Source organism: Lepisma saccharinum, chromosome 30 (genome assembly GCF_977018435.1).
Source record: "Lepisma saccharinum chromosome 30, izLepSacc3.1, whole genome shotgun sequence".
Taxonomy (NCBI): domain Eukaryota; kingdom Metazoa; phylum Arthropoda; class Insecta; order Zygentoma; family Lepismatidae; genus Lepisma; species Lepisma saccharinum.
In genome coordinates, this window is record NC_139258.1 from 6,631,188 (window position 1) to 6,645,945 (window position 14,758).

Genomic DNA, 14,758 nt, shown 5'->3' on the forward strand with positions numbered 1-14,758 from the left:
GACAGGTGTATATGTGACCCCACAAACTATTCACAATCGGCTCCATAATGAACGGTTGCATGCATGACATCCCTGGAGAGCACCCCCGTTAACCACGACACGCCATAGTGTGCGATATCGTGGGCTCAACAACACCACAACTGGGACATTCAGCAATGGTCCAGTGTTCTCATTACTGATGAATACCACCTTTGTTTGCGACCTGATAAAGAATATGTATGTGGCGTGAGTCAGGTAGCATTGCTTGAGCTCGGTATGTGTTGGAGCGGCATCAACAGGGAGGTGGCTTAATCATGTTTTGGGGTGGTATCATGATGGGACGTCCTACACCACTGATTGCTGTCCAAGGGTCTATGAATGCTGTCACATATCGGGGACTGTATTTTGGAACGTTTTGTTGCATCTTTTCATTTTTCTGTGGGAGATGCTTTCGTGTTGCAGGATGCTTATTGCCACAGGGCACGGATTGTAGGGGCGTTCATCAACAATGCAGGTATCACTCAAATGGACTGGCCCCCATTTTCTCCAGACATGAACCCCGTGGAACATGTATGGGACAAGCTGAAAAGGGTTTTCATTGACAACCTCATCAATGATATGCCACGAGGTGTGTACAAGGAGGCGTTACTCACTACTGAGATGGACGATGTGCTTTGCAGAGCTCAGGTCATGTGCTGTCTCTTTTTGTTCGCCATAACAGCATACTTTGTTCTTTCGTCTGTCACTTGACTGGGAATGTCATGTTGTTTCACTATGCTGTGGTCAAAGGTTTCCATAAATACACTATTCATTTTTCATGACTCCTATAGCTTGTTTTCTTTCTCTAATACCAGTACTGTGGTTGTTTCCAAACTTTTTTTGATGTGCGCAAAATGACTTTTAGAATACATTCTATAGGCAATGTAAAAAGGGGATGAACTTCCCTGAACTTTACTTATAATGTACCCCACATGACATGGCTGATTCCCCTCACACTACAACATTCAATCAACCATGGGCCAAATACAGAGGTTGTTTCCGATCTATGGTCACGAAATTGCACATCTTGTGCAGCACCAACAAGAGGGAAAAGAACAAAGCTGCAAGTCATATGGGCACTTTGGACCATTGACTGTGCGTGACAGGTGTGGTCAGTGTGTATCGGGAAGAATGCCGCCAAAATTCAGTGCATATTGGGAAGGTTACATAACTGCACTTTCCAACGTAAACTACAGTTATAGTGCCATTATAAAACTCTGCAAGGATTAACTGTGTCCAAAAAATGGAATATCACGGGTGTTGAAAGAGGAAGGTAAGGCGAGGTGTGGGATGATTCCTGTGGGGCAGAAACAGGCCAACTCCCAGCCTGCAACTAGCCACACACCACCTATAATTTGGGAAGTCAGGATGCTGGTCACCCGGGAGAATCCAGCCACACAGACAAGTATCGCGAACCGGCTACAAACATCACTGAAGACAGTGCACACCATCATTCACCGTGATTTCGGTTTGGAAAAGTGACACACCAACTGTCGAAAGCTTTAGGAGCAGAACCTGTCAGGTGAAAAGTGGAAGTATGTTGTTACATTGGACGAGGCATATGTTTATCTTGATGACTGTCACAAGCTACCTGCAATTTTTTATCGATCCACAGGTTCGAGGGACTTTCAGAGACGGTGCACTGAATGTAAGGAAAGTTTTGGCACAAGTTTCATGATCATTGCTGGATACTTGTACAATGGTAAGCTGACCATACATCGTGTTGCCAAAAATATGAAGGTTAATTCAGATTATCATCAGGCTAACGTCCTGACACACGTTTATCGCCATGACATTCCCCATCTCTTGTGTGGGTGCATCAATACAAGACGTCAAGTCGCACAACCTGCCTCTTCCTCCAACTAATGGCAGAAGAAAACTGGAATGTGTGCCATTCCTTTTATAGCCATTCCAGTGCAGTCACCTGATGACACACCGTTTGCGCCTTCGGCCTACTGAAACGAGCCTTGTCTCAGAGGAGACCCCACACCAATGAAGGGCTATGGAAAGCCTGTCAGGAGGAATGGTTGAGGCTGGGCATGACTACACTTCGTGCTAGTCTCCTACAGTGGAAACTTCGCAATTGCCAAGATGCAGGGACTCCAAATAGAGCACCCTCGATGGTGGCAACATGGTTTCTCTTAAGGTAGGTGCAGTTTGAAATCGTTACCATACACCAGAAACAACCTCTGTAGAATTAATCTTAACATAGGAGACTAAGACAAAACGCACATACCCAAGATTACACCATTCCACACACACGAGAGACTAATACAATTTGAAAAACATGCAATTATAACCAACACAACTGTAAAGTGACAGAGAATCCTTTAACTGCAAACTACCATTGTTCAGGGTGTGGCAGCATTTAAAGTGTAATTTAAGGTCTCAATTATACAGGGCGAACAAACTTCAGGAGGTGATTCCTGACAGGAAAAGGAACAAAAAAGTTCATATCAACATATGTCTGGAAACGCATATTTGCCAAGGTAGATGGCACTGAAGAATGACATCATCCTCTCGTAACAACACTCACAGTGTGCTTTTTTGTGTTGTAGATTGTGTGATTAGAGCTATGCGGAAGCACCGTGGTCCGTTATTCATACCAGGAACAAGCAGAGATGGTTTTCGTATACGGTCAAGTAGATGGAAACGGTCGAGGCGCCGTACGGATTTATCGAGCCACGTACCCGGACAGACAGCACCGCTGGGGCCTTTCATACAGGCAAACACGGAGGGTGGCCGCTGCATGTGCGTACACCACATCTGGAGGAACATGTGCTACACGAGATTGAGAACAACACCATTAGAAGCTCCAGGTAAGTGGCCCGCCAGCATGGTGTAAGCCAAGCGACGGTGTTGTGTATCCTGCATGAAAACCACTACAATCCCCTAGAACATGTGTAGGGATTATCACCAGCGGATTTTCCTCCAAGGGAACGGTTTTGTCGCTGGTTTTTGCAACAGGCCACCACCATTTTGGGATTTCTGTCGTCAGTCCTCTTCACCGATGAAGCGACCTTTGGTAGAGATGGCATCGTCAATCTACACAATCGTCTTCTGTGGGCTACAGCCAATCCTCGGGAAATGGTTGAATCGTCTAATCAGCAACGGTTCAGCATCAATGTTTGGGCAGGGATTATTGGCGACCACCTACTTGGACCATTTGTTCTTCCACAACGCCTTAACGGACAGATATATCTGGCTCTTCTGCTTCAGAATGTGCCTTTGGCAATGCGACAGGTAATGTGGCTGATGCATGATGGAGCGCCAGCCCACTTTCGCATTATTCTTCGTTAACACCTCAACATCATCTTCCCCAGAAGATGGATCGGACGAGGAGGCCCTGTGGCATGGCCCGCTCGATCGCCGGACTAAAAAAACCCTTGTTTTCTACTTGTGGGGGCATCTGAAAAGTGTTGTGTAAGATGAGCCAGTTCCTGATGTGTAGACCCTTGAAGAGCGTGTCCGTGTAGGCTGTGACGCTATTCGGGTACAGGCTTGAACATTCGAATGAGTGAGACAATCTATGATGCGACGTGTGGACGGTTGCATTGCAACCCATGTTGTAACATGGATGAAAGTCATGCCACATAATGTCTACCGGTACTAATTGCTTCATTGCAGGCTCACCGTCCGTTTCCGGACATATGTTGATATGAACTTTTTTGTTCTTTTACCTGTCAGGAATCACCTCCTGAAACTTGTCCCAATAGTTTCTGTTCACCCTGTATATGGAAAAACGTATTATTAAGTGACCCCAGTACCTATTGTACAGAGGAAACAACTGAAGCACAGTCTACTGCACATGACAATTCATGCACAGTATAATGATGTTGTTGCCCACAGTAATATCCTACTAAAATTACGCTAAGAATGCTGCCATGCCCTGTACAAAACTTACCCATTTGCAGATGCTTAGAAAGAAAGAACTTGGTTTATCCCAGTTTATTAGCATTATTAGATACCAAAATCTTATATGTAGGGCTGAAAAGTTATGAAAAATCAGTTTCAAGGTTTGGTTAGATAGGTTGCGTTGGACTGGACCTACAGTTTAAAAATTGAATCTAAACCACTGTGCCTCCACCAGAGGCTTAAACGTGGGTCACCTTGATTACAAAGCAGCAGCAGTAACACTGTCCTCAAGGATATTGTTTGAAATTCAATGTTCAATCTTTTTACTTCCTTCAACTCTCTTCTTGATGTGGCACAAACAGTGGAACTCTACATATTTCACAACGACTGTAGCTTTAAAAATGACAAGATGGTAAAATTCCTGGCAAAATTTTAAACTGCATATGCAATGTAGTGTTCATCTAATTAGAAAAAGTATTCGATATTCCCTTCACTTACTTTTGCTTCGTTAACGTCATTATTCAAATAACAGTCAATCCATAATGTTAAATAACTTCATTGGCCTTATAATTTAGAACTACTAAAAACAGAAAACTTTGTAGAAAGAATTTGACATGGGGAAGACTACCTGTTATGTATCAAGTTTGAGCTGTATTTACCATGAACATACAATATGCTCCACTGACATACCAGTTTATTGGTTATTAGCATTTCAATTAAATTTTATCACAAAATTATATCAACATAGCATTCACAATTTCTGTAAATAAAAAAACATGTGGTCTGATCATGATGAAATTTAAATATGATGCAGGTAGAAAGATTTTAAATACAATTTTTAATTTTCACATTTTTTCAATCAGCCACAAAATTTGTACAAATTGTTTTCTTAGTATTGGAGAAGCAAGGTAAAGGGCTCCCCTGTGCATGGCACCACGGCATGAAGGCGTATAGGGGGTGTGAGGTAATGCCCCACACTTTCTTGATCCGGTCGTGAGTGGGGGTGATGTGATCAGCATCACGCCCCTGACCACCTTTACCCCCCAGGGTTTCCCCCAGGTACCCATGTTATTCAACGCTGGGTGGCCGCCGGGCCGCTTCCATCGTTAGAAAAGTTCCGGATTTGAACCGGCCAGGGATCGACCCCGGGACCTTTAGCATGGTAGTCAGACACGTTACCGACTGAGCCACCGCAGCTGCCGACCATGCAGGTGACGTCAATGTGGTTCCCCCTTGGCCAGGCAACGATTGGTCATCACCAATTTCATGTTCCATGCCGTAGTGGTCTTGTACTGGGGGTGTTAAGTGACTTATTGAGCCACCCTGTAAACCAAACACTAAAAGCAGAGCCGTGGCGTGACTTTTTCAAAAGTGTTACCCGCCATCACACGTTATCATCTCCACCCTACCCCCCGCCAAAAAAATGTGCCTTTCATCTAGATTTTTGTTCTTTCATTCTTCTTTTGCAATCCGCTCAATGATTAAGCCACAATCTCTTCTAGAAAGAACCATCGCTCATAAGAGAGTTACCGCGAAAATCCACTGAATAGTGGTCGACCCTGGTCTCTTTGCAAAGAGGTGGAAAGGGGAAGAAGAAAAACACATTTCTCGGGACAGGTTGACGTTTGTGCAGTGAGCAGACAACAAAATTCCCCTCCTCCAGCGGTGGAAGGGAAGTCCAGATGTACATACTACTGTTGCCAACTTAGACTTTTGGATCAAAGTTTGTCCAAATCACATCAAGTACTTATATTTTTGTCTATTACGAGGGACATTCCGAAAGTAAGTTTCGTCATTTTTTTTCACACGGAAGCTGTATTACAAAGCGAGAAAACATGTTGCCATAACAAAAGATAATCATTCTTGAATTCACGACGGGAGGAGCGATGGCGCATGCGCAGAGTGCCGAAGAATAGAGATAAGCAGCAGACCGACGTGGCCGAGCTCATTAGAGTGCAAACCAGTATGGCAGAAAGACGTGAGCTGGAAACGTGGTCACAAATGGAAATGTGGCACGCTAATGCCACACACTAAGCAAATTGAAGTCCGCCATTCGATGCAAGAGACCAGGGTTCTTAAGTCGAGGGGTTTTGTTCTTGGACGACAATGAAAGACCCCACACAGGAATGGTTACTGCAAGACACATTCGTCGTCTGGGATGGGAGAGATTGAATCACCCGGTCTACAGCCCCGATCTTGCCCCATCAGACATCCATCCAACTTTTTCCTGCGTTCAAGTCAGCACTATACTTTGGAAGCAACGAAGAGGTGCAACAAACTGTGAAGAACTTCCTTAAATCGCTGGGCACCAATTTTTACCAGGAGGATTTGTTGAAATCATGGGCATCCGGAAGGGGGTGCCGTGGCCCCCCCCTGGAAAATAAAAGTCAACCAAAAATTATGTATTTCACACATAAAATTTCATTTTAGCCACAATAATATGTGTTAATTATTGCATGAACACCATAAATTCAAATTTAAGCAATGTTTTTTTAGGGAAGAACATTCTTTTGGGGGAAATTGTGACTTGTTTGCCCCCCCCCCCCTGGAAAAAAATACCTTCCTTGCCCCTCCCTGGAGAAAACCCTGCGGACGTCCATGGTTGAAATTTATTTCACAGTACGAGAAATGTATCAATGTCGGTGGCGACTATGTGGAAAAATAGCCAAAAGATTGTATTTTGTTATGATATTTTATTCTTCTGTTTGTAATGAAGTTTCCCTGTGAAAAAAAATATTATGAAACTTACTTTCGGAACGTCCCTCGTATATAAATGGCCTCAGTTGAAGTTAAATCCAGTTTTGGCTTTGCAGTCTAGCTCTTGTTGCTTCAGAGAAATAGTATCCCTGTTTTAGGTCGGACTTAGCTCTTTTCTGGAAATCCATTGTGACAAATCTTGCTGATCCGGGGCCCCTAAACAGGCAAATGAATAACCCCCTAGCACACTTGCCTCTTAAGCATTTGAAACCTTTCCTCTTGTTGCCTACAGCCTGCCTCTTCACTTTAGTCAGCTGCAGCAAAAATGTCCTCTGCAATGCTGTCAGTTAACGTATTTAACAATGTGTTATCTTATTGAAAAAACTTTTTAATTTCTTTACATTTTGATGTTACCGGAACGCCACGCCTTTGACTAAAAGGTATTAAAATAATTCCACGCACGTAATATTTTGGACCAGAAAACAACCTGATACACTGTGACGGAAGTCATTACTATTTATCAATTTAAAAATTTTTAAAAAAGGGCAGATCACTGTCAGGAAACAAGAAACATAATACAACAAAAGAAGAAAATGCATTTCAACTATTGCAACTAAAAGAGGGTTAAATGCTTTCATGTGGAAGAATAGAGATTATCTCAGGGTACCAACTATGCAAGTTCTGTAAAGATTTGCAATGTTGTATTGCTACTTGTCATCCACGACTCAGGCCACAGCACTTTCATTCCTAAAGAGAAGGGATTGGTCTCTGAAGACCTTTCCAGAACTCGCTAGTCTGCAACCTTAGAGAGTCCCTTAGCCCTTACATTGGTTAGTTAAATAGCAGGGCTGAACCAATAGCAATGCATCGATACCGGCCGATACCAGTGGTATAGATATAAGAAAATATCGGTTGGATTCTATTCAGCAATACCGACCAATACTCTTCTGGTGTCTTGACCATTCTTCCAGTCCACAAAAAACCGAACAACACTTTCACAGTGTCTAAATATCTTGGAAGATATGGAAATTTCAAAGTTTTCATTGACTCTGTGTGACGTGAAAAAACTGTATTTGTGATTACTTAATGGGTGTATTTACGAGGGGCGTTCAAGTCAATCGGGGACTTATTTTTTTCCAGGTTTAAATAGACACCTAGGCTGGAGGTTTTGTATGCAGTAGGACCTGGCAACTGTGTGCCGTTACTGGTAGGCGACGCTTATTTCCCGCGCTTCTGCATAGGCCGTTATTCAAGATGGCGGACAACAGTGTGGACGTCTACATGGAACAGCGTGTTGTGATGAAGTTTTTAAGTGAACAAGGACAGAAAACCTGCTGAAATTTACAGAAGACTTCAGGCTCAGTACGGTGATGAGACACACTGTCGCAGTAAGACATTTGAATAGTGTAAGCGCTTCAAAGATGGCCGTATCTTTATTACTGACGATCCCGGTCATGGTGGATCACAGCCCACGCCAGTCATTCCTGGGAACATTCAGCGCGTGGAGCAGCTGATCCTGGACAATCGTCGCATAACCTGTCGTGAAATTGCAAGTATCAATACTATACTATCAACATTGAGTATTACTGCAGTGTTCTGCGTGATGTGCATAAGAGTTTATGGAAGAAACGTCCGGGTTTCATCACAAAGGGTGTTCTCTTTTTGCAAGACAATGCACGACAGCATACCGCTCAACGCACATTCCAAACATTCCAGGAAATCGGCTGGGAGATATTACCACACCCCCCTATAGTCCTGACTTAGCGCCAAGTGATTTTCACCTGTTTGGAACCCTGAAGGAATTCCTTAGAGGAAAACATTTCAACACTGGTGATAGGGATGAAGTGAAGAATGCTGTCCTACAATGGTTCAGCTGTAATGATAAATCTTTCTATGCCGAAGCATTCCAGGCGTTAGTTAAACGCTGGGATAAGTGTATAACTGTAGCAGGAGGTTATGTGGAAAAGTAAATCCAGTTACCATACTTTGAAATTTGTTCTTCTATTTGTTTTAAAAAAAAGTCCCCGATTGACTTGAACGACCCTCGTATATTCAGAACATTTTGAAGAAAAAGTCTGGTAAAGTGATGCTTATAATTCGAATCGAATTCTCACCGATTGATATTTTGAATGACCTTTAATTGTTACAATTTTCAAGCATTGTTATTGGTCGGTATCTGTAATGGTATTGGTAAAGCCCTTGTAAATAGCTTCTTCCCCTCACAATTCTTATACTGAAAGTGTTAGTATTTGGTTCATACTAAATACAAACGAAAAGCCCCACGGTTAAATAACCCTTGCACACAAGCCCTTCACCAGACATCACGCCGATAGATCCAGAATAATCCCATCACCAACGGACTGCCACCATGGTTAGTCACCAGCCCCAGGAACATATACAAAGTGAAACAAACCTCTCGCGGAGTCTTGAATCCAAGCCCTACATTCTTATGGTACCTGAGCGGTTTCTTCTTGAGATGTGCTTTCCTGTTTAAATTCACGGTCGGTTGCCTCTGAAAACCCCTCTCTGTCTGTACGGTAGAAAAAGCAAACGTTAGTAATCACACTGAGACAGACATAATCAAATTGGTCATCCGCTTACCTCTCGTGGAGTTTTGAAACCAAGACCCACGTTACGGGTGTAACGAAGGGATCTCTTCTTCTTGCCCACCCCTTTCTTACGATTTAAGAAAACTGTGGGCTGCTTTTGAAATGAGCGTTCACCCTGAAAAGTATCATCATGGAAATGAAATGTATTAACATAAGCCTGCGAATGAACAATATTACAAAACCCTACATGGCAGTTCTACACCAATGTTTTCATTAAACCACATTTGTTCCAAACTGTCACTTTTCCCACGCGATTGCTCATTAATTTCTGTGGAAGACATGAGGAAAATGTCCTAAATTCTTAATTGCCATTCAAGAAGCACATTTTGTGCAATTATCATGTTAGTGGTTAGTGTTCTGTATGGACATTTGTGCATCCCATGTTCATTTGCAGCCTGGCTTCTCCCAACAGCAACAGCATGTGATTTTTCTGCTAGAAAGAGCAATGTTCAGAGAGTAGGGAGAGGGAACTGTGACAGCTTATGGCAAATGTAGTTTAATAACACAAACACAAATTTTGTATGTACTAGGGATGGATTAATATGAATATTTTTGTAACAAGTTCCATTAAGAAGCTATGCGGTTCATGCATAAAAAAAAGGTGAGTGTGTGTGTTGCACTAAGGCCAACGGTATATTTAACAGGCTAGTAAAAAAAATATAAGGAATTTGAAAAAATTGCTACACAGGCATGTATGTACAGTTCACAAGTTTACTTCGTTAACGTCGAAGACTAAAGAAACCAGCCGCCACAAACGTGTGTGGGGTAAATAGCGGGCAAGTTGTCATTCTGCTCGTCTACTCCACATGGAGTCTCAGTCAAATGACTGCGGATAAGCTGTTGCCGTACTTCGCAACTTCAATGTGGAGACCGTGGGAAAGTTCTTGTGCACGGAGGGACACGGTGGCGTAGAGTAGATGTGCGGCAACACTTTGCGTTGATTGTTGGAGCTGGTGGGCACGCTCTGTGGACTTCAAAGCCAGCCGGTCGTTAACATAGCTAGCAGGTCGACTTTAACAGTGATATTAGTCATGTATTTACATTTATTGGTTAAAATTGAATGAAGATTTTTTAAAAATGTTTTGGGTTTTACAGGTAACCATTCCTAATTTATTTATTTATTACCCATGCTACTATGATATTCCAGAAACATGCTTTCTTTCAATTCTCTACTTGATTGGTTATTTCACTGTTGATCAAATCAGATCCATTTGCTTGCACATGTTCATATTTATCGTATAAGTTCATAAATTTGAAACAGAACTCTCAAACAAGAGGTACAAAATTGAGTGTGTTCATGACACTCGTACACCCATGTTAAAGTGGAAAATATTGCATTGCTTGTAAAGATTGTATTTAATTTTCACTTGTCTTCTTGACTTTGTGCGTGTACACAACATATATTTTACAAATAACTGTCAAAGTGCTCTGGGATGTGGCTAAATTGGAAGAATACTGGTCTCACAGACACAAGTGGCTGACATGTACATTTACAAGTATAGATGTATACTTCTTGATTATGGTTTTATCTGCTCAACAGTGGTAGATTTTATGGTAAGACTGCAGAATATGAGCTGCTTAGGAGGAACGCGGTTCATAATTTTTTGGTAATGTTTTGTAGTTAGTAATCGGGAAAAGTAAGTTTGAAGGTGCGGAAATTTCTTTTTCTTTGAAAAAAACAACTAGAAATACGTATCCAGGTTGGGCGCTCTTGGAAGGAAAAAGTGACATGGTGGCGCACATTCCTGCACAAATCTAGTGAAAGCAAAAATTGCCTACGTTATTAGGTAGCTAGGTTTAGTTGTCGTAGCCTGAATAATAATTTGTCATTGTATTGATGCAAATGAAACCTAACCTAACCTTGTAGGCATTCCTCGTCGAAATAATGAAAGTGTGCGTAAACAATATGGACGAGAACAAATAGAGAAATGCATTGCTTTTTTGTAGCAGGAAAAACATTTTTCATTTTATTTATGCTATTGGAACCCAACCTAACCTTGTAGGCATTCCTCATCTGAAATAATGAAAGAAACTGTGCATGTGTGGGTGGAATCCAGAGCGACAAATCAACTCTAATTCAGCGAAATGAAGGGTCTCACTTATTGCATAACACTTGAGCAACCTTGTGTTCTGACATCACAGGAAAAAGCATTTTTATTTTAGGCTAGCTTGGTTTAGTTCTCTTAGCCCAAAGAGTAATTTTTCATTGTATTTATGCTAATGGAACCTAACCTAACAGGCCTAATGTAACCTCATAGGCATTCCTCGTCTGACGTCGGAACACAAGGTAGAAAACCTCTTGTGTGGAGAGGAAGACCCCGAAACAAATGAAAGCAACTGTGCATAAACAATATGGACGCAAACGAATGCAGAAATGCAATGCTTTTAGCAGCAGGAAAAACATTTTTACGTGCAATAATATAATAGCAATCGGAAAAGTAACACCGGAAAATGTAAGTAGAAGGTACGTACTATCAGGGAAAAAGCAGCCCATGTTCTGCAGTGAGACCGATTTTGTGATAGGTTAAATGATGTCAGAATTTGCACAGATTTTGTTTGGGGGAGAAGATATTTGTGTGTGTGTATACAATTACGTTTTGTGAATTATCTGAATTAATAACATAATGGGAACGACTTGAGATGACCGGACCCCTCTCCGATTTTCTTCACTGTGGGTAGCCCCACAAACCATCATGGGGACGAGGTTAGGTTCCATTAGCACTAACATACAAGCATGAATTAACGGTGAAATAACTTGACCGATGAGAGAGAACACTTGTACAACTTATCATAAGTCGGTAAAAATTTACTATCCTTCGGACACCTCTATTTTTTTGGTTTCGTCAATTTTTGACATTGATACTTACGTATCTGCTTCGCGGAACATTCCTGAAGGTGTATTAACGTTGTTTTGATGAAATTAATTGCAATTTTTCACATTACCAGAACATCTTTCTGGTAGGTGTTTTCCCTTGCCTGAGACACAATATCGCGAGTACACCTTCCTACATAATTGCGCGTCCGGCTTCTCTTTTGCCAAATTTTTGACATTCAAACTTACGTATCTGCTTTCGCGGAACATTCCTGAACGTGTATTGACGTTGGTTTGATGAAAGTAAGAGCAATTTTTCACCTTACGACTACTTCTTCCTCCTACCTTTCCGTTAGCCTCACACACAACATGGCGCGCACACCTTCGTAAATAATAACGCGTAGGAATGACGCATCGGCCTTGTTTTTTCTCGATTTTCAATTGTTATGCAGTGTTTCAACCTTCGGAACCCAAGAAATGCCCGTCGACAAACTTAATCAGATCTATTTCTTTTTAACTTTATTTTTCGCGTTCTGACACCAAATTTTAACTATGTATCCCAACCTAACTCAACTAACCTATCCACCCACCAATGGTTCGTGGGGTTAGCGCCAATGGTTTGTGGGGCTAGCGCCAATGGTTCGTGGGGCTATCTTTTTCACTATTGAAACCTTTGCGTGGCCTACTAACCTATCCACGTGCCAATGGTTCGTGGGGCTATCTTTTTCACTATTGAAACCTTTGCGTGGCCTACTAACCTATCCACGCGCCAATGGTTCGTGGGGCTAGCGCCAATGGTTCGTTGGGCTATCTTTTTCACTATTGAAACCTTTGCGTGGCCCTACTAACCTATCCACGTGCCAATGGTTCGTGGGGCTAGCGCCAATGGTTCGTGGGGCTAGCGCCAATGGTTCGTGGGGCTATCTTTTTAACTATTGAAACCTTTGCGTGGCCCTACTAACCTATCCACGCGCCAATTGTTCGTGGGGCTAGCGCCAATGGTTTGTCCACACCCGGCACAAACTTTACAACACACCCACCACACGTCATTCTCCAAACCCTCGATCCACAGTTCTAACTCTCGTCGCAAACGCAGGGAGTTCGAAACACTGGATACCAACAAAACACAATCACGACACGTCATGATAGTCACGACGGTGTATGAAGGTGATGGTGTATGAAGGTGTACGAACTTCATGGTATACGCAGATGTACGCGCCAAACGCTATCTCTGTCGGAGAATTAATTTTCAACGAACAACATGAATTTCAGCTATGAAACATTGCAACATCACACAAAACACCTTCCAGATGTTCGACAATGCTACAGGAACTTGTTACGGTAATTAGTCTCTTCTGTACAAATAAATAAATGTGTCCGAAGGATAGTAAATTAGTACCGAAAATTGTACCCAATTGTGTATTGCGGAACATAGTTCAAGGTGCCATTATGCTTTTTAAACGAAAACAAACACTTTCTACTAAAATAAGCCATTGTGTCTCCGATATACGGAACTGGTAATAAATATTCAATCCAGGATGCACATTATCAAATATGAAACAAATACATGTAAGCACATACTTACAGTACAAACTGCATTCCAAGTTTTCTTTGACACCCATAAGAACTATTTACTCTGTGGTAACAATGTCAAAATGCAGTACAGAGAGAGAACTGGTATGCAATTTTTGAAAATACATAAGCAGCATGTATAAAAAATTTTCTACATGGTGGGCATGGAAGGACGAAGTCACGACAAGCAGTTTCAGGTTTCCCACAAAATGCAAATTACTGTTCTACAATAACATGCTCGAATTTGGCATACCCATATTTATGTAACATTCTATGCTCTCCCTCATGCACGCTGTGTGGGAAAACTGGGAAGATTCGTAAACAGAAAAAAATGGCCTCATAGTAATCATGACATATTTGCATGTGTACGGATATAGTCAATCTGGGTTATATGGTGGTAGGAACAAAAGAAAATTGAATCGTGTGCAAACAATCATCGTGGAGAAATATACAAGGGGATGCTTTTACACATGAGGCAAGAAGAACCACCATGTGCTGCAAAATACGTTGGCCAACTTCGGCACAATAACGGTAAAGTGGAAAGAAAACTGGTCTAACATTATAAGAAAATGCTCTCATATTATAGTATTTGCCTACATATATAACTAAAATTTTACTACAAGCACATAAAAATACATTTATATCTTATACCTGATCCGCCATGGTTAACTTTTTCTGGTACACCACCACGCGTAAAGAGCAGCAACTTTTCTATTGGATCCGGAAGTAACACTGAATAATGACGTCATATCCGCCCATTGCGAGATCCATTCTAGAATCGAATCAGGCCAAAATCGCAATAATATACGCCGACGAGTCTGATGCCACGCAGATTTGTTCAAGATTTTGGAAGTAATTAGTTTAACTAGGTTCGATGTTGGTTTGCATTACTTATCAGGGAGAAATTATGGTAATCGAGGATGGCTATGGTCAAAAGGTTGGCAGTCAGGAGGAGGTTGAGGGGGGCGGGGCCCACGGCCAGCTAATATGGATAACCCCCATGAAATGGATGTCTCCGTCAGCACAGATGTGTCCTTAGAGAATTTTGTTCATTATTTGGATTCCTGAAGCTTTAAATTATAGACTGTTCGAGAGTAAGCTCTGAAATTATATTAAAAAAATGCAATTTTACAGACATGTTGGCCGTGGCGGCCGCTTATAAGGACGATACGGACGCTGCACTACCGGCAGTGAC

General features: G+C 42.0%; 1 protein-coding gene across 2 annotated transcripts in view; it reads right to left on the bottom strand.

The window, feature by feature from the left end:
• Positions 1 to 14,326, bottom strand: part of RpS11 (ribosomal protein S11) — a 38,159-nt gene extending 23,833 nt beyond the window's left edge. Inside the window, exons 1-2 of one of the 2 annotated variants that reach the window (XM_083115616.1) lie at positions 14,215 to 14,326; positions 8,984 to 9,100 (exon numbers count right to left, since the gene is read on the bottom strand). In XM_083115616.1, the coding sequence (XP_082971742.1) occupies positions 8,984 to 9,100; positions 14,215 to 14,226 (129 nt within the window). In that variant the 5' untranslated portion in view covers positions 14,227 to 14,326. Of the gene's footprint in view, positions 1 to 8,983; positions 9,101 to 9,171; positions 9,295 to 14,214 lie in introns of both variants that reach the window. The other variant, XM_083115615.1, reaches the window with a different exon arrangement.
• Positions 14,327 to 14,758: the final 432 nt, after the last annotated feature.